Genomic DNA, 24450 nt, shown 5'->3' on the forward strand with positions numbered 1-24450 from the left:
AGAACCATGCAATGCGAGCACACGAACAGTACCAAGTGCAAACAGCATGCCCGTGCATGACGGCGGCCGCTTTGATCTAAGCGCCACGGCGACGCGCAGCGCAACCAACAGACTTACGTAACTCGCAACACACGGCGAAAGGAGACAGAGCGGAAGCGCATGTCCTCCAGCTAACATTAACATCAATTAACTCGTTAATTGTCATTTAACGAACATACTCCGTCCTGATTGATCACCGTAAAAGCAAGAAGGGTGAAACATGGGGAATTTGGCATCATTTTTCATCTTCGAAAAAAACTTTTACTGTATGCTCCAGTTCCGCCATCACAGTAATATCAACAATAGTAAATTTTGTACTTTATAATTTAGGCTGTATACAAACTGTTAGAAGAATTGAAGAACGCAGTTGATAAAGAAAATTCTATAAAACAACGAAGCAAACTAGAGCTATGTTGGTCGTCATTACCCGGTTATTCAATGAAAATTTTACCCTTATTTTCTTAGAAAGTGGACATGATGGCGTATAGTCGGATGCGTTTGTCGGTGTCGGACATGTCAACATTTTTTAGCAGCTGTACGTGCTCAAGCGGTTTTTTGTTAACGAACTCTGTGACGACCATAAAGGAAATTCATTTACGGCGAATACAAAAGCGCAGGAATGCACAACACTAAATAATGGAAACTGATTCGTTTAAGCCAGTGATGACCACAGGTATTTAGCGAAACGGTTAAACGCGTCCCGGCACAGCTGATTGGGCGCGGAATAGTAGCGAAGATTGGCGAAGACCGCCTGCTCTGGGTTTCCATCGGACACGACCACTTGACCTTTCTGGCACGCCGCTACTACGGCGTCCCGCTCCCAGTCTGCAGAAACCCCGCTCTCGACGACCGTGTTGCGCGGGGATAAAATATGACGGTGTATGGTGCTGGCGATCTTCCGACAGCGAAGACTGTTGTCCGATTGGAAAAACAGCTCCGTCGCGTCAATAATCGTCGTGTTATCATAAGAAAACGTCGTCGCTGTTCCGTTGCAACTGACCAGCAACGGAGGCACCTCCGAGCAAATGAGGAACTCATTGACCCATCGATTGATCGGAATCAGTTCGACGGCTTCCGAGGCTTCTTCCGTGTTTTCTTTCGGTAGTTGTGGGAATTTTTTCGTGTAGATGAACGTGACGAACTGCCGCAGCTTCGATCGACACTCTGTGCTCGTGTCGATAGACAATTTTAGTTGGGTGACGCTCGCGGTGATCGGTTGAAAAACCTCGATCTTTCCTGCGGAGCAATGCGCGGTTATAACTTCCGGTGAACTTTCGGTGGAGTTGTCGTGCGTGTTGCCAGCAGCACGTAGGTCCGGTCCCCAATAGGAATCGCCCATTCTAGTAAGGACTATAGTCCATATAATTGGGAAAATGTCTATGGCTACAGTCCTGCGTATGGTGGGATACGGTGTGCGGGTGGCGTAACAGCGTGCGGGTGGCAGTTAGCACACACTACCGAAGTAAATAATAAAAAATAAAAAAATAAATAATGACCGCGTTCAACGAGCTCTCCACTCGGAGAATTGTGTTGGTTTTTCACTTTGCTGATGTCAGATTTTGAAGTGAAAGTTCACTTGTATTTGTACAGTTTTCCTGTATTTTGTGTAACTGTCGATACCGTACTTGTATCCTCCATCGGAATCAAATACTAGTTTTACCCTGGACTTCGAAAATTAATAAGCAACAAGTTTGCGCCGCATGTGTGCTGTTTTTTGGACGGTATTTTGTTCCGGATGTTACTGTCAACTCTTCGGTGGGATTCTGCACATTGTGCGAGGTATGTTTGCGAACCCTTGCTATTTCTCTTAACAGAAATGCGGGATAATGCCGTGTCAGTGCGAGAGGACGGATTTTGGCTGCTGAAAAATGAAAATGCTGTTCACTAACGGCAGCCGTGCAGTTTGTTGGTTTTGGTCGCAGTTTGTGTTGCGAAGCGGTTTATCGGCCCATATGCTGTTCGGCCCATTTTCTTCTGTTCCCAGAAGCCATCTTTTCGAAAAAGGAATAGACCGTGAGCGTTTATTACACAAGTAAGGATTTCGCATTTTCTAAAATACGGCGTAAACAGTTCACCCGTCTGTAGCATCACTGTCTTTTGGCCCTTACGTACAGGGAACTGCTCTCCACCGCTAGATATAATCTTACGCTAAAATAACGCGCTAATGGATTAGCTTTGTTTTTCTTTGATGTTTTCTTTCTTATTATAATAACTCGTTAATGTAAAATTCCACAAATTATTCATAATTTAGGCACACTGCAAGACGGGACGAAATTTGATTCCTCACGATATCTTGGAAAACAGTTCTTCAACTTTTCAGCGGTGAAAATCAAGACAGGTATGTGCTGACGGGCAAACTAACACGGCGCACGCCGTCAAGTTTCTGTTGTTGACTTGCCACTAAGAGGAGTGGTACAGGGAGAGGTTGTATTTATATTATCGTAGCTAAATGAAAGCCTACCGCCGTGCGGCACTTTGATCGTGTCTCTTTGTGTTACTAATTAGTGTTTTGTACTTTCAGAGTCATGCGCGTACGAGTCGGAATTCCGTCTCCTGCTCATTGTACAATCACGATTACCGTTGGGCACTGCAATTCGGTAATAAGAAGAAAAAAAATAATATATTTGAAACTTGCTTTTATTTTTTTATTTTCAACTTAAACTTTACACAGTATAGTTATTTTAACTACCAAATGTGTTTTTTCAGTTGTCTAGAGTCCAAAGTATGATCGCTGAAAAAGCTAAATTTCCTATCGAAGCAATCGAGATTGAAGGTAAGTATAAATGGAAAAATAAATGTATGTAAATTGGTCACTGTAGGTCTGCTGTTTTTATAGGGAAAATCTACACGAAGGACTCTCCGGAAAAGGATGTGACGGAGACCCCGCTGAACGAGGACATGTTTATTAAGGCCTATCGAACCGCACCTCCAGTCGCGCCTCCGACGCCTCCCAGCCCCGTCCTGACAGAGGATTCGGAAAGCGAACGGGTGCTTGCCATCGATGAGACTCCCACTGGTAGCGGTATGGGCGAACTCATAGAAACGGAAGTTACCGTGCCCATTCCGGAAGTGTCGGAAGCGGAAGGAGCGAACGCTGCTGCGGCCAATCAGCCAGAATCGGAAGCGGAAAGGGAACATGATGCCGCGGCCGCTGTTGAGCCCGTGGAGGAGCCTCGCCCTCCACCGGTCATCCCAGCTGAGTCCATGCCGGCCAGCCCAGTCAATCCCATGTCTGCACCGAATCGTCCGAAGCACACAATCATTGTGCAGCCGCCCCGAGCCCGGCCACCATCCTCGTTGTCGCGTCAAAGCTCGCCACCGGGATCAGTATTGGACAGCACGCACCGTTCGCCGCGGGGTTCGCTCTCCGGTCGTGCGTCTTCTCCGCGGGGCTCGGTCGCGAGCCGCACACGCGGTGCCCGAGGGGTCTCGACCAGTAGTGACCAACCACCGCGGTAATCGGACATTTGCTTACCAGAGTAAAGTTAACTTTTACTGTTGTTTTGTTTTGTAGTCCGGTCATGGCGTCACCTGGTAGCTCAGCATCCAGGCCGGGGTCTGGACGCCGCATGGCTCCGCCAGTGTGGAACAAGGCCTACTCTCCGCCCCAGCGTCGAGCTGTCAAGCGGTGCAATGCAAAAGCACCTACAGCAATCCGGACGACTCGCAAGACCGCCAAACGAACCCCCAAACAACGGAAGCGCGCGAGTGGCCGTGCTGCTCCTTCCGCCGAAACCGCACGTGCGCCCTATGGGGACCATCCGATCGAGAGGGTGACTACCATCGAAATCGACGGTGAAACTCGGCCGGTGTTTGAGTGGTGCGGTACGATTGGAGAGTGGAGTCACTATAACGGTAGTCAGTCGTTCTTTGAGCCGACAAAGCTCACCATAGACGACTTGGTTGATGGTCGCGATGTCGGGACTGGTTACAAAAAGGTATTTACTGTTTTTTTTCCGTTCGCAATTAACGTCGTTTTAAATTACATCGATACCCCCACCGAAACCCCCACTTCTGGAACCCAAACCAAAACCCCCACTGGAGGTGTGTTAAGGTTAATTGTATTTGTTTCTCTTTGCAGATCGCCAGACTGATTAAGTTGTTGAAGAAACGCGTGGCCAAACGTGGCTCCCGATTTTTCCAGTGCCCGTTTTGCCTGGTCATCTTCGGGGCAATGGGTCGCCCGGAGGTGGTTTACCGCCATCTGCACGGGCTAAAGGGCGGTAATTATCCCTGCCCGAAATGGCGCGAAGGTCCTCACCGTCAGTCTTATTTGTTGGGTCAATTTCCTACCGCCAGGAAGTTCCGCTTCATCCACAAGGACAAGCATATGAATCCCATCCGTCCAGGAACCCGGGACTGGCCAGGTTCAGCGGCGTCCTGGTTTATTTGGCTGCGACCGGAAGATGTGGCCGACGCCAACGCAGCTCGCACTCTGGAGAACTTGCCGCTGTATCAGGAGCCGATGTTGGCGGCGGATGAGCCTGTTGGTGCCGAAGAACCGGAAGCAGACCTGGAGGTCATGGTTGGGGTGGACGATGAGGATGTCATTGTGGAGACTGACTCCGATGAGGATGATGAGGACGATTCCGAGCCGGAAGAAAATGACGATGTGGACTATGTGTACGATGAGTGGATGGCTTAGGACGGTTATGGCCGGCTGTCTATGTTTGTATTTGTATTCTTTTTTATTGTTATTGTTTGTTCTGGAATAAATATCCAGTATGATGTTGTTTTTTCCGACGATAAGTTCTCATTTCTTCCAAGGAATAAGTGTTGTATTTTTATTTTGGTTTTTGCTTTGCTCTGACTGGACAGCAACTGTACTTTTATAGATTTAAGAATCCTATCTTGGTGAAGAAAAGCAGCGTGCGTGTAATCTTTAGCCTTACATACAACCACAACGCATAAGAACAATTATTTGTTTCGTCCCGCGTTTTTTACCGTTATTGCGCCCGTCACTCTTGTGACGTAGGAAGACAAAGAGCAGCTTGATTAGGGGGGATCCATAAATTACGTACGCAGCGAACCAGGGAGGGACGGGTCCAAAAAACGTGACAAGCTGTGACGACCCCGACGAACCCGGGGGGAGGGGGTGGTCATCTCCATGTATTACGATGGAGCGAACCAGGGGGGAGGGGTCAAGCAAACGTGACGGACCGCTACGAAGGGGGAGGGAGGGGTGAAAAAACCGTGGTTTTCTGCGTACGTAATTTATGGATGCTCCCTTACGTGGGTGGGACCGGCAGTACTTTATTCCCACCAGTCAGAACCGTGAGAAGAACGGGCTCGTTTTGCATATGAGGACAGAATCCGTTTTGCATCCGACAATTAGCGCTCTACTGCTTCAGTTCTCAATTTTAAAATTTGTGGCCGCGCAAAAATTTAAGTTTTCTAGTTCTACAATGGAATTTAACTGGCTTGATTCTCTCGATCTGTCAGAGTTTATGCTAGGTTCTCCCTTCACACATCCTGTAGCTAGCCAGGAGCCTGCTGAACCGTACGAACATGTTGCTCATGATCTCGCAAGCATTCTAGCGGATTTAGGATCTCCTGATGTGCCTGCGGTTGAAATTCCTGTTTTGGAAGAATTGCCGGAGTTTTCCGAAGTAGTGCAAAGCGGTTACGCTGCCCCTGCTGAAGAGGCTGCCAGTGGTATTCCTGCTGAAGGATGGGCTCAGCTGTATTCCATACTGTTGCCTGATGAGTTCGTGGCAAACGCGGCACCTGTTGCTGCTCTTCCCAACAACGCTCAACCAATGCAAGATACAAATTATTTTCATAAACATTTTTATGTTTTTTTTTTTCAAATGATCCTTAATTTTATCGGAAGTTTTATTTATTTATTTTTTTTTCTGAATTTTCTTTTCCTAAATAATTGCGATTAAAATGTAACTTGACGCTTGTAGGTGGCGCAGTTACCAACACCATTTCGCACGGCGACACAACAGTACTGCATTTTGTAAGAGACGGTCGTAATGAAGTGAATGAACTACGCCTTGACGCTTCAATCCAAAAGCCGGAGATATCCAAAGACAAGTTTGCAGCATTCTTGGAGTATGCGCTTTCCTACCGAAGCCACCACGACGCCAAGAATCCATTGGAAATCGATGTAGACCACAAACTGCCATCCGCGGCCGCTCGGGATTTAGGACCAGACTTGCGCGGATTGTTCAGAACCTCCCCGCGTGGCGTTCTTCTTCGTTTCGAGATTTCGGCTCGCTGTTTTCCCAGCATACGCTACTTTGTCCTGCAGCAGTTCAGGGATGCTCCGGCTGATCAGCAGCTGCTGTTGCTGGACTGTTTTGTGCCTTACAATGGTCGCATTGCGGGCAGTGAGTTATTTCAAGCACTTTCTGAATCATAATGCTAATTGTTTTTTTCCCTCGTAGAACTACCGTCGTCGTTTTGGGACCAGTACCTTGAAGAGCTTAATAAGGAGGTGCAGCTTTACCTGCCTGATTTTATGGAAAAGAATACGAAGAACGGGAAGAAGCCGCAGAAACAAATTAAAGAGCGCGTTCTTAAGGCATTGCCGGATGGTTGTTTCTACGCCTGGCTGTTTAAGCATGTAAACTTCTTGAAAGAGTATGACCTCCAGCAGTTGTCTGATCTTAAAGAGACAGTATTGACTCATTATTTTGATAGAATTAAGTTGTGAATAAAGCGAGACGGCTTCGTAGGGTGACATTGTTTTATTTATTCAAGTCATAGTTACCCCCACGGAAACCCCCACGGGTTCCTATTTAAAAGCTAACTAAATTAATACCAAATAATCAAAGGTCTTTCATTGCTATTGCTCCCGCTTCTCTCCTGATGCGGGTGTACGAACGTAAACTAAAAATAAAAAAGCTGCAATTAGCAAAGCAATAATATCCGCCAACGGATAGCAACTACCTTCATTAGGAGGTCGAATTCCGAAGTGTGTGATTCCAGTGATCTGTCTGCAGTACTTTTCCCAATGATTCCAACATGACAAAAAAAGTGAACATTGCAAATAAGAGGAAGTAGAACACGGCAACAACGATTTTTTCCCACCGCCGCTCATGGCGCGTTAAATCGGGGAGCATTGCCTGTAGGTTAGACATTGTGAGCGATTTTTATTATTTGGATCAATAGCGTTTACTTAAATGTGAGCGGAAGTTTAAAAGTGCACAGGAGTGCCGTGTGAAAAATCTTCAAATTGCATAGAAGCGACGTGTGCAAATCCACAAATTGCACAGGAGGATCGACTATAAAACGGTCGATCACCGGTAGACAGACGTCACTTTTTCTGCAATGGAGCCTTTCGGTACCTCTGCATTCAGCACAGTAGAAAGTAGTTTGATGACCTTTCCTGTTGAACAGTTGAATTCCCGTGTTAAGCTTCCTCGGCGTCTAGCCGAAGCCGGATATATCTACGTGCCTGACCAAGGCTATTATCTCGTCAAGTGTTTCTGTTGTGGTCATCGGCTGACATTTGCGGAGTGGGGTGACGATTTTTGGAAGAAGCACGCTACAGGCAATCCAGACTGTCGCTACCTGCAGACCCTGCGCCCAGTGTATGCAAATATCCATCGAGAACTGAACCAGTACTGGCAAGAGTATTGAACAATGTGCGTGATTTGCTTGCTCGTCTTGTTGCAGCATTACTTTATCTGTTTTAATTTGCAGTATGGCCACCTTCAACCCGCGGATGGCACATTATCTTGCCCGCTTGAACAGTTTCAACCATGTGAAGCGATGGCAGTTCACTACGCAGACGAAAGAAGACATGGCGGCGGCCGGATTTTCTCATACTTGGTCCAACCTCATCCATTGCAACTACTGCGGTTTGGGACTGTGGAACTTGCTGCCCTATGAACAAGTGGACGGTCATCATGCCCGCTACCGTCCACAGTGTCCCGTGATTGTCAGCCGACTGGTTCTGGATGCCATCGCCGAGATTCAACGCCTCCAGGAGAAGGCTAATGAAGCCCACTGCTGCGTTGAAGAGTTATGGGATCGTCGAGGGCCAAGCAATGGCAACATATGTTACTGTTGCGAGGAAGACGAACTGGGACCTCTTAAAGATATGAAAACCTTCGAGAACCGCTTGGCGTCCTTCCCTGCCAGCTGGAAATCCCAGGTCGTCCATCCAGTGCGACTGGCTGCCGCTGGATTCCAGTGGACTGGAGGGAATACTGCTGAATGCGTGTACTGCGGTCTGGTGGTTGACAAGTGGAAGAAAGGCGACGATCCCGAGGAAGTACACCGTTCTTTAAAGCCTGAGTGTAAAAGTCTGTGTTGTATGTATTAAAGCGGTTTCTTTATTTTTAATCTTTGTTGTCGTCATCATGTGTAGTCCGCTAAAGGAATATCCGCGCTTTCAAGCGCTTTTCGGTATGTGTGTTTGTGGACCGACAATGTCGGGTAAAACTCAATTTGTATTATCTTTGATTAAAAACCGCGCGCAGATGATCTGTCCGTCTCCTGATCGAGTAGTGTACTGTTACGGTGAATGGCAAAAAGCATTCGGTTAACTGCAAGAATCTGTTGAGTTTATCAAGGGCATTAATGGAATTTTTGAAACAGAAGGTTTCTTTGATCCTGACCAGCAAACCCTGTTAATTATTGATGATCTGGCTAGTGATATCTGCAAAGACGCGCGCTGTTCGAATTTGTTTACCCGCGGAATTCATCATAAAAATGTTTCCGTTATCCTGCTATTACAGAACCTTTATAAACAAGGAAAATCTATGCGAGATATTACGCTGAACTCGCAGTATCTTGTTTTATTTAAAAACGTCCGTGATATCAATCAAATTAAACTGCTTGCTCGTCAAACCGGACTGAATCAGGTGATCGATGCGTACCGCAAAGTCACCGCGGAACCGTACAAGCCACTAATAATTGATATGCGATCGACGTGCCCGGACTATTTAAGAGTGAGATCACACACTCTTCCCAAACAGTCGATGCGGATTTTTGTGAAAGCCTATTCTAGTGAAATACCGAAGCCATGTCGGAACGTGTAAAAGCTCTTGCCCTTTTTGTGATCACTTTGAAACACCTAAAGCCGAAACAGCGTCGCGTCTTGATGGGATTTGCTAATAAACCGCAGTTGAAGGCTTTGGAAGAAATAGCGGTCAACATCATCAAGAATACCGTCAGTTTATCACCTTCCGATCTGAAAAAGTGCAAACGCCACCGCAAAGCATTAAAGCTGTTAGCTTTGCGAAGAGATCCTATGAAAGCCAAGAAGCGGATTTTACAACAAGGTGGATTTTTGGGTGCTATCTTGCCTGTTATTGCCGGTGTGCTTACATCGTTGATTGGTAATGGATGAATATTTTATTGTTCCTCGTCGCGTTATGGAGGAGCGACTACATGAAAAGATCCAAATCAATCGAGAGCCTCCCGAAGCCAAAGCTGTCGTCTCACTAGACAACCTAGTTGCCGAAACCTTGCAACGCAAAGATATAAGCGAATATGAAAAAGCCAGCCAACTTTCCAATATCTTAGAACGCTTCCAGGTTTTGAAGCAAAAAGCCATGCCCGATGAAAATCCCGTTGAACCTCCCAAATACGTCCCTCCTACTCCGCCTCTAACCAAAAAGCCCCGCCCTAGTCGCCCCAAAGAGAAAGCGGATGAAGCACCCGTTCCTGTGCCCCGCTTACGATCACACAAACACCAAACGGGACACGGCATGAAACGCAAAATTAGTTGGATCACACTGTCGTAATGTCTGGATTTTTACCATCTGTGATTCGATTGTGCCGATTTTTTAAGATTAACTGTGTCTCCAATTGCTGCAACGATGGATCGCCTAATGAAGAGGTACCTCGATCCTCGTCATCCCGGAAGTTTTGGCGGCGTCGAACGATTGCGAAGAACGCTAAAGACCAGAGTCAACAAACGGAAAGCGGAGGAGATATTGCAGGAGATCGATGCGTACACTGTCACCAAAGAAAGCCGGAAACGGTTTCCACGCAATCCAGTGATAGTTACCAATCTGCGGCAGCAATATCAGGCTGATTTGGCCGATTTGTCAAAATATTCCAAAGAAAATGGTGGAATAAAGTATTTGTTGTTTGTTATTGACTGCTTCTCAAAGATGCTGAGTGTTCAAGCCTTGAAGACAAAGACCGGAAAAGAAACTCGCGATGCCCTTCAGAAATCGTTTGAAGAACTCGGTAAACCGGAAAAGTTGCAATACGACAAAGGAACCGAAATGCTGAATTCAACTGTGCGTGCGTTTTTAAAAGACCAGAACGTCCAGTTTTTCACATCCCAGAATGAAGACATAAAATGTGCTATGGCTGAGCGTGTGATTCGTACGATCAAATCCCGCATTTTCCGATTATTCCGTTACCGCGTCAGCACTTACTATATCGACAAATTGCCGGACATTGTGCTTTCGTACAATCACTCCTTGCATAGCGCCCATGGATTGCGACCTATCGATGTCAAGCAAGAAAATTCGTTGTCCGTGTACAACAAGCTGTACCCACAGCCCACGGTAAAGAAACCGCGCTACAAGGTTGGTGATGCCGTACGGATTTCCATTCGGAAAGGAAAAGTGGAAAAGGGATACAGGTATCGATTTAAGGAAGAGATATTCTTCGTTCAACAAGTTATTCCTCATCCGGTACCGGTTTATGTTTTGAAAGACTATCAAGACGACACTATTGACGGAAAATTCTACGAACCAGAGTTATCTCTCGTTCGAAACGTTCCTGACAAAGAACGCACTGTGGACTTTATTGTAAAACGCCGTGGAAAGAAAGTCTTAGTTCGTTGGCTAGGCTACGGACCGGAACACGTTCAGTGGATAGATGGAAAATGTACGAAGGTGCGCCATTCTACCTAACCCTGCCAAGTGATGTGGCTACTGATCCTGCCAACACACCGTCGAACTGGACCACCAAACTGAAGCATCCTATTACCTTGAAAGGCAAATGGCACTGGTGGAACTGCAGTATCTGAATTCCTTCTATACTCTGCCTGTTGAGCAAAAAATCCAATTAAACGTTGTGCGAGAGTTTTATTTGAAAAAAGATGGTGAGTTCATCCAAACTCCTAGATATATCAGTGTCCAAAAAAGTATTGTGGTGCCACCGGGCAACTACAAGAACGCAGAGTTGCTACTGCAAACCATCAACTCTTTGGCTCCTATCATAAAGACCTATTTAATGAACGGAAAAGTGATGGACTACAAAAGTGCATTGCCGGGCAACAAAATGTTGTACGTACAATTCTATACGCCAACCAACCATAAGGTCAAGCTCAGCATCGGAAATGAACGAGTATCTGTTAGCTTTCCACCCGAATCTTTAACGTTACAAAAAATTCTGGGTTTCGATCAAAGCCAATTTGAGCCGGAGGTTCCTGCGGAAACGATTGACGCCGCGCATGGTCAAGCGAAAGCTAAATACCTTTCGTTCTGGGACAAAGCTCCAACGCCAAAGCTGACGACATTTCTGTCCGATCGACCAGTCAACACACTGCTCGGTAACCAAAGCCTATTCTTATACAGCGATGTGGCCGACTACAGTCTGATTGGAGACACCGCGGCGCAATTTCTGCGTGCCGTACCTATTAGAGGCGAAGTAAATCAAACCGTGGAAGCACGCTTCGACATTCCCCATTATGTTCCAGTTCTTCGCCAACATTTTGAAACTATCAAGCTGATTATTGCCAACGATCTCGGAGACGAAGCCAAATTCCAAACGGGAAAGTCTCTTGTGAAATTGCACTTCCGACCACAGCGTCTCTACTGAAAATGCCTTTCATTCAGTATGTTCCTGATCCGCGCCGCTACAACGAAATATTCGTTAGCCAAACTGGAGGTAGCGCCCTCATTCGCTACCGTGGAACACTACAAAACGGCTCTGGCCTTCCCCAAATCCTGAAGAGCTTATTCGCCAAAATATCGGCGTTCGCCAAACCCATCATACGCCGTGCCGCTCCGCATGGCAAAGCAGCGTTGGATGCCGCCACGCCGCATTTGCAAGAAGCCGCTACCGGGGCTATTAAAGAGGTTGCTGATAAAGCCAAAGAAACCATAAGCAAGCGTTTAGCACCGCAAGAAGGAAGTGGTATACGTAAGAAACGCCGTGTTGTACGTAACCGACGGCGTATTAAACGCATTCCTCCAACAAGTATTCCCGACTACTTTTGACCATGGCCTTACTGATGATGGAAAATTCGGAACCAGCAATGCAGCTAGAGAACCAACTGTTCGCCTTACCGGCTACGCTAACTGATCGGTGGCGTACCGAGCATGAGAAGTTGAACCCCACCACGATTCTGACGGATAGCGGCTCGGCTGGCGATATCAATTTTTACATCCCTCCCAGTACAGCTGGACTGCTTAGCCTGGCAGATATGATCTTAGAATTGGAGGTCGGCATCAAAGTAAAGAAAGGAGCTGCTGACTGGACGCTGGTAACGAACGCTGACAATGTGGCCCCCGTCAACAATTTTCTGCATTCGCTGTTCTCTTCGTGCCACGTAACTGTGGCAAATCGACTGATCTCGGATGCTGCGACATTTTATCCATATCGGGCTTATTTGGATTCTCTGCTGTCTTATTCGGTGGATGCCCAAAGGTCCCAGTTGTCATCTGCTGCGTTTTACACTGACACTGCACACAAGATGAGCGACGAAAAAGACAACAAAGGAGAAGTTAGCCGCAAAGCCCTGTTTGCTGGCAGTAACTACGTGCAGTTGTCGGGTAAAATATTTGCGGACTTATTCGACCAAAGTAAGCCATTGTGCACTGGTGTTCCCATCAATATCCGGTTGGTGATGAGCCGGCCGGAATTCTGTTTGCGTGTATGGGATACCGACACCACCAAACAGTTCAACCGTTCATTCGGAATGCTCGCTTATCGGTCCGCCGGTATATCCCGGCACCCGATTTCATGACGGCCGTGGCCTCGGAAATGCTAAAGAAAACCGTCAAGTATCACATTGAGCGCGTGGTGATGCGTGTGTCGGATATTCCACAAAAGACGCAGAGCACCGTGGTGAGCAACCTGCAGATCGGACAGATTCCCAAGGTTATGATCATCGGTTTCCTGGAAAGCGACGATTTTCACGGCAACATCAAAACAAATCCTTTCAACTTTCAACACTTTAACGTCACCCAGATTAGTGTGGAAGTGGATGGACAGAGCTACCCCACAAAACCATACACTGCCGATTTTGGACGGTCACAGTCGTTAGAGTGCTACGATGGTTTGTTGGACGCCTTGGGATATCGAACACATCCACAAAACAGTGTTCATTTTAATCGGACGGCTTATAATGGTGGTTACACGTTATTCGGCTTTGACTTGACACCGGGACATACAGGAAGAGGACCGCTGACTTTGGTGAAGCAAGGCAATTTAAGCGTGTCGGTTAACTTTGAGTAACCTCTGGATAAAACAGTCATGATGGTCGCCATGTTGGTGTACGACAGCATTATCGAAATTAACCAGCATCGCCAGTTGATTGCGGATTTTTCAACATGAACACGGACCAGATTTTCAGTGCCCTACAGTCGAACTCATCGACGAAAACAGTGCTGCGTGGAGTGTATGCCAGCGACAAAGTGAAAAATACACTTTCGCCCTACCCTGGTGCGGCGGTGGTGAACACTGATCCAGCGGACCAAGACGGATCACACTGGATCGCTCTTTACCAAGAACAAGATGGAGTACTGGAAGTGTTTGATTCATTTGGGAGGAAACTGGATTCGTATACCAAGAATTTTGCGAGCATAATGTCAGCGAATCGGATTATAGAGCAATCCGAACAATTTCAATCTGAATATTCTACCGTGTGTGGGCAATATTGTTTATTTTTTATTCTTCGACGTGTTTGTGGTGAATCTTACACTAATATTGTGCATTTGTTTACCGATAATCGAGCGAGCAACGACAAAATGGTCTGTCAGTATGTTAATTCTTATTTTGACATCAACACTAAAGTCATTGACAGTGCATTTATCCGACAAATATGTAAACGCATATCGGAATTAAAATGACGGAAAAAACAGCCGCGGTTTATTCGATTAAGAAAAAAGAGTCAAATGAAACGCTAAGCCAATAAGAAGCAATCACTGACATCGCTCAGATGAGCTTTGCAAACATGGCACGAAACTCCAAAGCATTAAGTTCAAGATACCCTTTAACGTCCAATCCAATAACTTGCCCAACGTCCACTTGGTCAGCTTCCAACAACACAGCCTCCACGTAGCGCGACTCCAAAATGGCCTTCTCAGCCGCTGCCCACTCGTCATCGCTGGCGCTCCCGCACACCATCTTGGCGTTACGTCCACGCATCTGGTGGATCAGCTCCGTAAACTCTTCGGCCACTTCCTAGATTAAGTGATACACATGGATACGTGCAAATAAAACTTAAGACAGAACCGCTTACTTCTTTCAGCTTGTCATAAGCCAAGGCAGACTTCAAAGTCTTCGTCACATGGTTGGCTTCATCCACAGTGAGGAGCTCTTTCAGCAGAGTCATGTCCACAACCAGCTCCTTCAGTCCGTCGTAGGTTTTCAACCCAAACGTAACGCCAGCTTTGGTGGGAATCAGGTCGCCGTTGTTGCCGAGAGTGTAACGACGCACGGTGGCCGTGTTGACACGGTTGTAGCGTCCCCATCCAAAGTACAATCCATTCTCCAGGGCGTACAGTGGTGTCAGCTTACCATCGGTCCCGCTGCTGCACTGGGAGATCTTGTCCAGGTCCCCTTTGCCGCTCATAATCAAGGCACACAAGCGCATGAATCCAGGCTTCTTTACCGTGATGGACTTTTCCAGGGTGCGGCGGTAGGTGTCGTCGCTCTGCTTCTTCCACTCTCCGATGACAATGGCCGAGACTCCGTCTTGGAAACGGGCGTACACGCACTTCTCGAAGCCGATCTTGTAGACATTGGCACCTTCATGGGTAAAGGCGTGACGAGAATGCTTGTTGACCTCTTGCTCCTTGAACTTCTTGGCTAGGCTTAGCTTCACATCATCCACTTCCGGGGCACGGCGTTTGGCAAAAGTACGTGGCTTCAGAGGCGTGGCCGGAATCTCGCGGGCGGCTCCACTGCTTGACGGCTTGGGAGACATGGCACGTTCAGAGGAAATTAAATCAGGAATGAACTCCATAGTTGATGCAAAGGAAAAAACGTCTTTAAAGTAGTTTAGGAAACAGAAGCATCGAAAAATGATATAGTGATTCGTTTATTGCTTGCTTTTATGGGCTGGCAGACAAGCGTTATCCTGTGCAAAATCTGGAAAGGTGCTGCAGGCTCAGTTTTGCATAGGACGCTCCTATGCAAGTTGAGTAAATCTGCACTTGTACGTACATAAAAGACCTGCTACCAGTGGAACATACTGGTTTTGCATACCACTCTCCTATGCAAATTTGGGGAAGACGAAAAACGTACGATTGTTGCAGTACAAAAGCAACGCGTATTTGTTAGTTGCAGTTCATTCGATTCATTCACACAGTTCAAAATGGGTCTAAGGTGTGTTCTAGGTGCTGATTGGTTCGTGATTGACGAACTAAAATTCTTAAAACAGTTGGCGTTTTTCTGTCCCGAAAAAGGGGAAGTCGGCTTTTACACATTTACGCTACCGCGCAGTGCTTCCCAGTGTGCACGTGACTTGGAGAGACAAGCGCGCCATTCTCACGGATTGATCTGGCACACTTACGGTGACTACCGCCACAATCAGACAACGGTGGTTTTTGAGAATATTTTTGAAAGAATCGGCCGACCAGCTGACGTCACGTTCTACGCCAAGAGATTGGAAAAGTGCCGTTTCCTGGAAAAGTACTTGCCGGAAGTCATCAATCTGGAGGATTATCACTGCCCAACGTTCCGGCGATTGACATCTGCAAGCCAAACCACCCAGCGGAAGGCAATCATCTTCGGACTGTGGTTACACAGAAATGGTACGGATCACCAATGTTGTTGCCACCGCGAAGCTAAACTGCCCCCTGAATCTGACCGAGATTGAGAAACGCTTGCCGCTGGCTCAGTATACCCCCCGTTCGTTTTCCGGACTCCTCCTTCGTCGGATTGCACCACCCAGAGCACACTGTCAGCTGTATGTCAACGGTAAAGTGACCGTGAATGGTGGCAAGAATCTGGACGTATCGCGTTTTTTTGCTAAAATATTTTGTGCGATTACTGCGTAAAATTGGTTATGATTGTTCTGTTACCGACTATATGGTGGTCAATATTGTGGGCACGCATGATTTTGGTCAGAAGTTTGACCTCGACAGTGTTAGTAAGCGGTTGAATGTTCCCTATTTTGCTGATAGATTTCTTGGTTTACGAATCAAATTGCCAGAGTGTACGGCTATTTTGTTTGCAAGTGGGCGCTGTAATTTTCTAGGCGCGAAGTCTGAAGTTGATTTGACTTGGGCGATGGTTGATTTGGTGTTAATGCTACCAATAAACTGAGAAAAATCAATTCGGATTTTATTCAGAACTTCATCGCGACGTATAACCGTAAGGCAAAGTACTCCAATCGATATCAACAATTCTTCGCTTATCGTACGTAAAACTTAGCCGTTTACAAAGATCCACTTGTTTTAAAGTCATAGTTTTCTTATCGCGCTTAATACTGTCTGGGTACTCTGCCACAAGAAAATCGGTTTTCTTCTCCAGAATTCCCACCATTTTTTCAAAAGTTAAGACTTCGCTAGTTTGACCGTTAAGTGTAAAACCTTTAACTTTAACTACACTTTTTCCGTCGTTGGTCTTGTAAGAGTACGTCTTCGGGCCAAGGCTGACGAACTGGGTGATGAACTGCCCAGCTTGTAATTCGTCCGTCAAGTCGCCGAGAAACTTGCCCGTCGGAGGAACGGAAATTCCTGGTCTGTCCACAAAAATTATGGAATCTGAAAAATACGCAAGGATCACGTTTTGTCACTTATCAAGAAGTTGAGCAGGTGTCTCACCAGTGTCGAAATACAATAACGTGTCCTGCACTCGTTCCATGTAACCATACAAGTGAAAGCGTGCCCAGCAGGTCGTAAACCTGTAACAAAAAATTTCACCGATGAATTACCGGTGCACCCCAAAGTCAGTTGACACTTACGCAGCTAAAACTACGTTGGCGTGTGGGTTCTGCTCGACGAACAGGCTTTCCCTGGTGTATGATAGTTGGAGCACATCGTCACTGAACAGGTCCCACGAGTGTATATGATACTCTCCAGAAAGAAGCATTCGGTAAAATTCCTCCGGCGAAGAAATATACTTGGTGTTTGGTTTGTTGTCCTGCATGCCCAAACGGCCCCAGAAGCTGCAAACAAAGGCGGTCATTGTGCGCTTTGCAAAGCAACAAGTTCAAGTATATACCTATTCAAACAGAGCTTTGCCAGTGCTCTCATCCCTGGATTGGCTTCTATCTTGTCGCGCTCCAGTTCGATCCCTTCGTGTTCATGGAAATCCCGCAGATACTGGTCTTTTTCCAGGTCGCTAGCGACATCCGCTGGCCATCCACTCGCTTCGGTTTTGATCTTGAGAAAACGATCAATGTAGTCCGCGAACAATCGCTCTTCGGACTGTTCGAAATGCCAAACTTCAAATATCTTTATCACGACGTAACCGCGGTCAATTGCAGCGTGTAACTCCGGCAAACCTAAAAAAAGTTCCCGTGGGGGTTTATGTGGGGGTTTTACACATGCGGAATTCGATACTTACACCAAGTTCCAATGAGTACCCGTTCATCGTTCGCGTGTGTACATGGTGCGTTCTGCTTTTCTTGGGCGCAAGTGCGGCATAAAGAAAAGACCAACTTCCCGTTGGATCGGTATGGCAAGACGGAAAGATAGAGATCTGACGGTGGCAGTACTTCACACTGAATTATCCCAAAGTAATTGGCAATCCCATCAAAATCCTTATTGATGATGGTCGGATGTCCGATGGGGTAGCGCTTGTTCTTATTAACGTAGGGGTATTCGCTGCAGACATCAAAGTAACGAATCTTTTCGTCGTCCTTCACGCTATGAAAAAGCTTGGTGGCATTCGTGCGACCGCCATAAAACGCATCCCGGGGATTAATGGGCTGCCGTACAGTGATCTCTTCAATAAAGGCTGCAAAAAACGGCTCCTGTTTCACAAGACTGTCGAACTCGTGCTCCCAAATCACGCAAAGTTCATGGCCCATGCTACGAATACGAGCATCCCGTTGGATGGTTTCTTCATAAATCTTGCTCATGGGCAGGTTTCGGAAAGGGTGGAACGTATCCGGAGCAGTGCATTCAGGGCATCCATGGTCCCAGCAACCGTGAAATTCAAAAACTTTACCGGTAGAGGCCGAGTACCCATCCACAAAATACTGTCCAATTTTGAATTCTGCTCCTGAGGCTCTGGTCTGGATAGGACAGTTCTCTTCCAGCTCCATCCACTGCAGCCACTTCAGTGCCTTGGCGGACTGGTTTCTGTTGGAGTGGTATCCTTGTGGTGGAATCAAACCGATCTGGTTAGCCTTGAGGATATTTGTACGCCAATACAAACCGCATAATCCAGCAATGGTTATGGACGACGAAAATGGACAGATTCCGTTGCTGATGCCCAAAAAGAGACTGCGGAACTGCAGGCAACACTTACGAAGCACAGTTACGTCGTTACTGCAGTAGCTGACAAACTCTTTGCGGAAGTCAAAGGTGTTCTCTTTGGCAGCAACTTCATCTTCGTACCATATCTTGAAAGATTCCCGGTCCTTCTTGTTCATAAACCGGTACCCGTACTCCTCCATGGAAGGGAACTCCGTCACTTGGTCCCAGTTTTCGGGGCGATTAAAACGGTGTGGGAAAAGGCCTTTAGCGGTATCTGCAATGCCGAACGTGGCGGGCCATTTGGACAGGCTTTGCGGGTTGAAATTAATGCTGTCCCGAAAGCGAATGTTGAGCTGCGGTACATCTAGTTGCATTATCTTGCCGCCGTTCATAATCACTCGGGGAACAATACCGTTGGTCAGAAGCCAGTTCATGATGAAATACCCGTCGAATGCCTTCAAATTAACAACACCATGTACTAAGAAAACAAACAGCCACCGGAGAACTTACTTGAAAATTATGGGCAATAATGTAATGATCACGGTGGTCGTCGCTGAACAGAAATCGGCACAGCTGATCAGTGATGTCGCAAAGCGGTTCATTCTCTCTGGGAAATATCCACTCTTCGCCATCGTCATTTTGCATCACCTACAGTGGCCACAAAAACAACAGACTGTCGGTGGGGGTTTTGGTGGGGGTAGCAAAATCACATCTGTTATCTCACTGTCTAGTTTTTGTGAACATATTATTCAAAAAATACCCCTGTTTCCAAGTATAAAAGATTGCGCAACCAGTTATAGCAAACACATTTTATTAAAATTTGAAAAATCTTACTAACTATCGTGCGTTGCACTTACTGCAAGATTTGGGTACAGCCGCCCGGCCTCAGCAACGTAAGTCTCGAAGTCGAAAAATAAGAACTGAGCATCGGAGTACTGCATCTTCTGGAACGGGCCCAATTTCTGTGGCTTCATATAACAGCGATGGTCCCCTACGACGTGTTCTCGACAGGTCTTGCAGAACATCTCTCCACACAAGTGACTCGCTCCTGGTTGTCGTCTCATCAGAGAATAAACAGATCCGCACTGGTCGCACATTTTCACGGTACTGCAGATGCTTCGCCGATTGCGAAATAACATCTCCGTGCTGGGGCCCAACTTATGGTGGTCAAAACAAGACTGTCCATAAAACTTTACAATCAGTGTAGGAGAGCATATTGGAAGTGTCCATTGGACAACTCGGACGCAAACACTGATTGCACTGCCCAGTGCAACGATGGCTTCTTCGGTCGTTGTAGCCTTTGTTGCATTCAAAACACTAATAGCCACGATTGAAGAATGCCGTCATTGATGTCAACACGTCAAAATGCCGATTATGGAACAACAGACAAATATGTTTTTTCTCGCGTTTTCCACTGTAGACGATACTATTAGCTTGCATGGTGCTGACAACCACAATTTGGTATCCAGGGAGTACCTTTTCGAAGGCCGCAACGTCGGCGAGCGTGTATTCTCGGATGGGTAAGCCAGCGTCTTCAATAAGGTCCTTGGACAGTGCGAGGATTTCCCTTTTTCCCTTGGCAATATGTTTGGCATAATCCTCCCGGCCGTCCGCAAAAGCTTTACCGATTACCAGCGCGCGGGCCATACAAATCTCGTCGTCGTTGTTGATCAAGATGACCGACCTCATCTTCTTCAGCTTCTGGTGAAATAACAACGGGACGTCCTGCACACATCGACCAGAAGGAATCTCCGTATGCTCCATGGAAACCGCAAACGAATCATCGATGACCAACTCTTGATGCGAATTGAGGACCTTCGATATTTCCGCCATCCAACGCTGCACGGTCAGCTGTGATCGTAAGGTCGGAGGCGTCCAGATAGGAAAGGACAAATGGGCCGACTCCACTGATACACGAACATACTGGTGATCAGCGATTCCCTCCAGAACAGTAGCAAGGATGTAATCCAACACAGCCACTATTACAGCAGGTGCTTCAATAAAACTGATGGCGTCCAAATCATGCACGCTAACCATAAACCACTTGAAACGCATGTTGTGAGTCTTTGAAAAACGGTGCCCTTTGGCCTCGACAGCAACATGTTCAACCACTCAAAAATCCTGAGGGATACCGCCACCACCTCCTACTTGAGCCACACCGAACACCCAGTCATTCATACCGGCTAACTCGGCAGCATCAATAATGTCTTCATGCGACAAAACCATTGCCTCATCTTCAAAGACCAAGTCGTCTAAGGCCGCTAAAGCTGCCGCATCAACAAGGTCATTTTCCGATAACTCGCAATCCATAATTTCAAGAATAACAAAATCCGACGGAACGAAATTACGAACACTGAATGTGCACAACAGCAGATTTTTGAATGTCGAAAAATTACAAGAGCAAAATTTCAACTGTCAGAATCTAACTCGAAGTGATTTTTGGACCAACAGATTTTATATTTCGAAAAGCACCGATTTGCATACCAGCCTCCTATGCAATTTGCAGATTTTATTTCACAATGGACACGTACGAGTTCAGAAGTATAACTGAAAACAAGGAAGTGAAAATAAGGAAGTAACTAGCACAAAAAGCAGAACAAAAAATACTGTCCACGGAAATTCCCGTGGGGGTTCCGGTGGGGGTAACAGAAAACAACAGAAATAATTCAACAATACTAGAAACCATACTAGTCCAGCATAATGACGTCGTCACCGTCTTCGTCCTGGTGGTCGCTGGCGTCCATGCCCGGTTCGGAAGCCGAATCCGAAATATGATCCACATCATCGTCGGACAGCAGCCATGTGCTGTCTGCAAGAATTGCCGAAAAAATTTTACAAACGAAGGTTGGAACAATTACGTTAGTAAGAGCAGTTACCTGAATCGGCCATCGAGGCATCGTCGGCTTCTTCCTCCTTCTCTGACCCTGATTCAAAATACATGAAATTTTCTGAGTAAAAAACTTCATAAAACGCAATTAAAAATTAATTTATCACGGTGACAAGGAATAATTCTCACCGCTCATTTCTGCATCGCTGTCGCAGTCGGTCTCTCCACCGTCTCCGTCCCAGTGCATAACCTGCGGCACGGCATCGTACAGCTGGCGGTGATGGGTGCGGTTCACGCTGTTGTAACCAAGGTCCACCGTGTGCAGGGCCGGCAAGTCCTTCAATGGCTTCAGAATGTCGTCGCTGCTGATCCCGTTGTTTGCCAACGTAAGCCGCTTCAGATTCGGTGTAGCCGTCGCGAGCACCTCGAAATGGGGACTGTCCGGGTTGTATCCCAGCTGGTTGTCGTTCAACTGAAGATAGGTCAGGTTGGGCAGCGGTGGCAGTCCAAGGACCGACTTCACTCCACAGGCGTTGGCCGACAGACAACGCAGGTTCGTGAAGCGCAGCAGCGGCACGTCGCGGAAATCGCTGAAAGGAAATTCATCCAGGATGATGGTCTTGGCGTCGTCGGGCTGGTCAGCCAAGTACGCAAACATATTAATAGTGGTATAAATAGGAGAGCGGAACATTTTCCAGATGAAGTACAGAACAGTATACAGTAACAACAAGTACAGTGCTACACACACACAAAAAGTGCACAATACTGTGTAAGTATACAACAATAATTAATCATTAACATTTATTCCGGTACAGTGTACATAGTGTTTTATACACAATCTGTCCTATGCAAAGTGGCTCAGTTCGGTAGACAAAGACAATTTCCACGATTTGCATAGGAGCGGTTGCATAGGAGGCTGGTATGCAAAATTGAATAGTTGGTAACTGTGCACAGGCGGTGGTTGACCGCCATGTGTGCTAACTGCCACCCGCACGCTGTTACGCCACCCGCACACCGTATCCCACCATACGCAGGACTGTAGCCATAGACATTTTCCCAATTATATGGGCTACAGTCCTTACTAGAATGGGCGATTCCTATTGGGGACCGGACCTACGTGCTGCTGTATGGCGGTGAAAACCAGGGACGACGCGTCGCTCTTATCCACATTCGGTTCGTTGGTTGCCATTTCCCCGGCCATGCTGCAGGTTATCGTGATGGGCGGGGCTTCGTAGCAGGTCGCAGCAGTTGACGCAGTTGGTGCCGAAGGGCCTTAAAGAAAATCCAAACGAAGAATTACATTTGAAATGGAAGCAACTACTACTCTGTACCACATGTGCCGCGTTAGAGACGCATGGACTTCCTTACGTTACGTTACGTAAAAACCATTCAAGTGCATCATCAGCTGCTCTGGTGAACTGCTACCTTATTTTCTTATGAAGGCTGGGAAAATTACGTCTTGACTTGAATAATACCGAAAATTTTGTGTGTTTTTTAAAAGCATATTAAAGAAACGTTTATAGTCCAAAAAGCAGTGAAATACGTACAGTAGCGGAAAAGGTCAGAGGTAAACGCCGTACGGGCATCAAAGCTCCTTCCATTGCAAGAAAAATAGACACCGCTGTTGGTGTTGGGTTTGCGTAAGCCGCGTGTCCACCGGAAGAAGTCCTCCACTTCACAACAGCCACATTCCGGCGAGCTGAAGCCCTTACAGAAAGCGTTAGTATAAAAGTTGAAAACTTAGTTTGACGGATTTCGCGGCACGATGGGACGGAGGATGTCGTAGGAGACGTTTGTGATACCGTTCGAGCTGACGACGAAGCTCGTGAGGAAGAGCGGGAAGCCGGGACCGCTGCGCATCAGGGCGGTCATGGGAGGGTTCTGGCTGCTCAAATCGAGAACATCCTGCAAGAAATAAAAATCATTAAAACCATCTTAAGTTGCAAACCATCTTAAGTTGCAAGTAAAAAATAGAAATGTTTAATAATTTTATAGTTTAGAAAAGTTATATTTTTTTAAATAATATTTAAAGTTAAATTTAATTTATGTTTTTTTGTTTTTTAGAATGAATAAATTAGTATTATATTTTCAAAAAATAAAAAATTAATTTGACTTTTGTGTGGTTAATTGTTTTCCAAAAACATAGCAAAGAGAATTTATTTTTTGTTTTTTCTGCTCATTAAAGTTTTTAAAAAGCTGTGTAAGCAGTAATGTAGCGTAATCATTTGTTTCTTAATTAGAAACCTGTATGAAAAAAGATTTAATTACATATTTTAATTTTTATTTATTACAAAATTTTTTAGAAAGTGAAAATGTGTTGTCCCTGTGTTGATGCGATTGAAATTGCGGGATAAAACTTGTATTTGCATTTCCAAGTGAAATCCATAACTCAACGTCGCTAGACTTACCATACTGTACGACACCGGCTTCAGAACCGTTAAATCAAACTGTCGCAGCGCGTTACTGGATAGTGTCAGCTCGCGCAATGTTGACGACACGCTGACGTTAAACCCTGGCGCCAGAGGAAAACGTAGCGCCTGAAACGCAGTCGGCGCGATATCCTGAATATAATCCGTCGCTAGGTTCAGCGCCCGTAACGAGGCAAACCCGCGCAGCAGCTCCGCGTCCAGATACCCAACTTTGCTGTTCGTGATGTGCAGTGCGGTGATGTGGGGCGCCACGTTCTGCAGGAGCTTCTCGAAGCGCGGTCGCGAACCGTTGGTGGCAGATTGGAAGCCTTGTAAGGTGACAGTTAGGAGGGCGGGGCGGAAGGGGATTGGGTCGCAGTCATCGTGCAACGTATTACAAAAATACGAGGCGCTGTACGACGGACAGCCGATGCGCAGGGTCGCCACGTCCGGTACGAGGTCCACGGCGAAATCCCTGGGCAGGTTTTTATTGCCGGTCAAGCATTCCAGGAGGGTTGGGGCGCTGGCGGTGTATTTGCAGTTGGGGTGGGGGAGACAGGCATACGGGGATATACACAGCAGTAACGTGGCGAAGAGGATCACTGGGCGATGCATGGTGCCGATTTCTTGCGATGCGGGAGCCTGCAGACTGAGC

The 24450-nt window shown here is 46.6% G+C and overlaps 3 protein-coding genes across 6 annotated transcripts; all 3 read right to left on the reverse strand.

Annotated features, from left to right (window-relative positions):
• Positions 1–538: 538 nt before the first annotated feature.
• Positions 539–24450, reverse strand: LOC129588868 (uncharacterized). Of its 3 annotated transcripts, XM_055483273.1 has the most exons (9): positions 23796–24450; positions 22935–23292; positions 22505–22659; positions 19071–19208; positions 17704–19015; positions 17359–17641; positions 17099–17302; positions 16959–17038; positions 16369–16898 (listed from the first exon to the last, which is right to left on the reverse strand). In XM_055483273.1, the coding sequence occupies exons 3-9, from the start codon at positions 22586–22588 to the stop codon at positions 16489–16491; spliced, it is 2511 nt and encodes an 836-aa protein (XP_055339248.1). In that variant the 5' UTR covers positions 22589–22659; positions 22935–23292; positions 23796–24450; the 3' UTR covers positions 16369–16488. The 3 variants fall into 3 exon arrangements, with proteins under 3 accessions (XP_055339249.1, XP_055339248.1, XP_055339247.1); XM_055483274.1 differs by lacking the exons at positions 22505–22659; positions 22935–23292; positions 23796–24450 and adding exons at positions 539–1275; positions 19418–20898 and having other exon boundaries at positions 16741–16898; XM_055483272.1 differs by lacking the exons at positions 22505–22659; positions 22935–23292; positions 23796–24450 and adding an exon at positions 19418–20898.
• LOC129588869 (uncharacterized) lies at positions 13444–15174 on the reverse strand. Its single transcript, XM_055483275.1, has 2 exons — positions 14429–15174; positions 13444–14370 (listed from the first exon to the last, which is right to left on the reverse strand). The coding sequence occupies exons 1-2, from the start codon at positions 15152–15154 to the stop codon at positions 14122–14124; spliced, it is 975 nt and encodes a 324-aa protein (XP_055339250.1). The 5' UTR covers positions 15155–15174; the 3' UTR covers positions 13444–14121.
• Positions 20925–22646, reverse strand: LOC129588870 (acidic leucine-rich nuclear phosphoprotein 32 family member B-like). Of its 2 annotated transcripts, none has more exons than XM_055483277.1 (3): positions 21577–22646; positions 21437–21484; positions 20925–21369 (listed from the first exon to the last, which is right to left on the reverse strand). In XM_055483277.1, exons 1-3 carry the CDS (start codon positions 22076–22078, stop codon positions 21248–21250), a joined length of 672 nt encoding a protein of 223 aa, XP_055339252.1. In that variant the 5' UTR covers positions 22079–22646; the 3' UTR covers positions 20925–21247. The 2 variants fall into 2 exon arrangements, with proteins under 2 accessions (XP_055339252.1, XP_055339251.1); XM_055483276.1 differs by having other exon boundaries at positions 21437–21508.

This window comes from Paramacrobiotus metropolitanus, unplaced genomic scaffold (genome assembly GCF_019649055.1).
Source record: "Paramacrobiotus metropolitanus isolate TYO unplaced genomic scaffold, Prichtersi_v1.0 Parri_scaffold0000032, whole genome shotgun sequence".
Classification (NCBI taxonomy): Eukaryota; Metazoa; Tardigrada; class Eutardigrada; order Parachela; family Macrobiotidae; genus Paramacrobiotus; species Paramacrobiotus metropolitanus.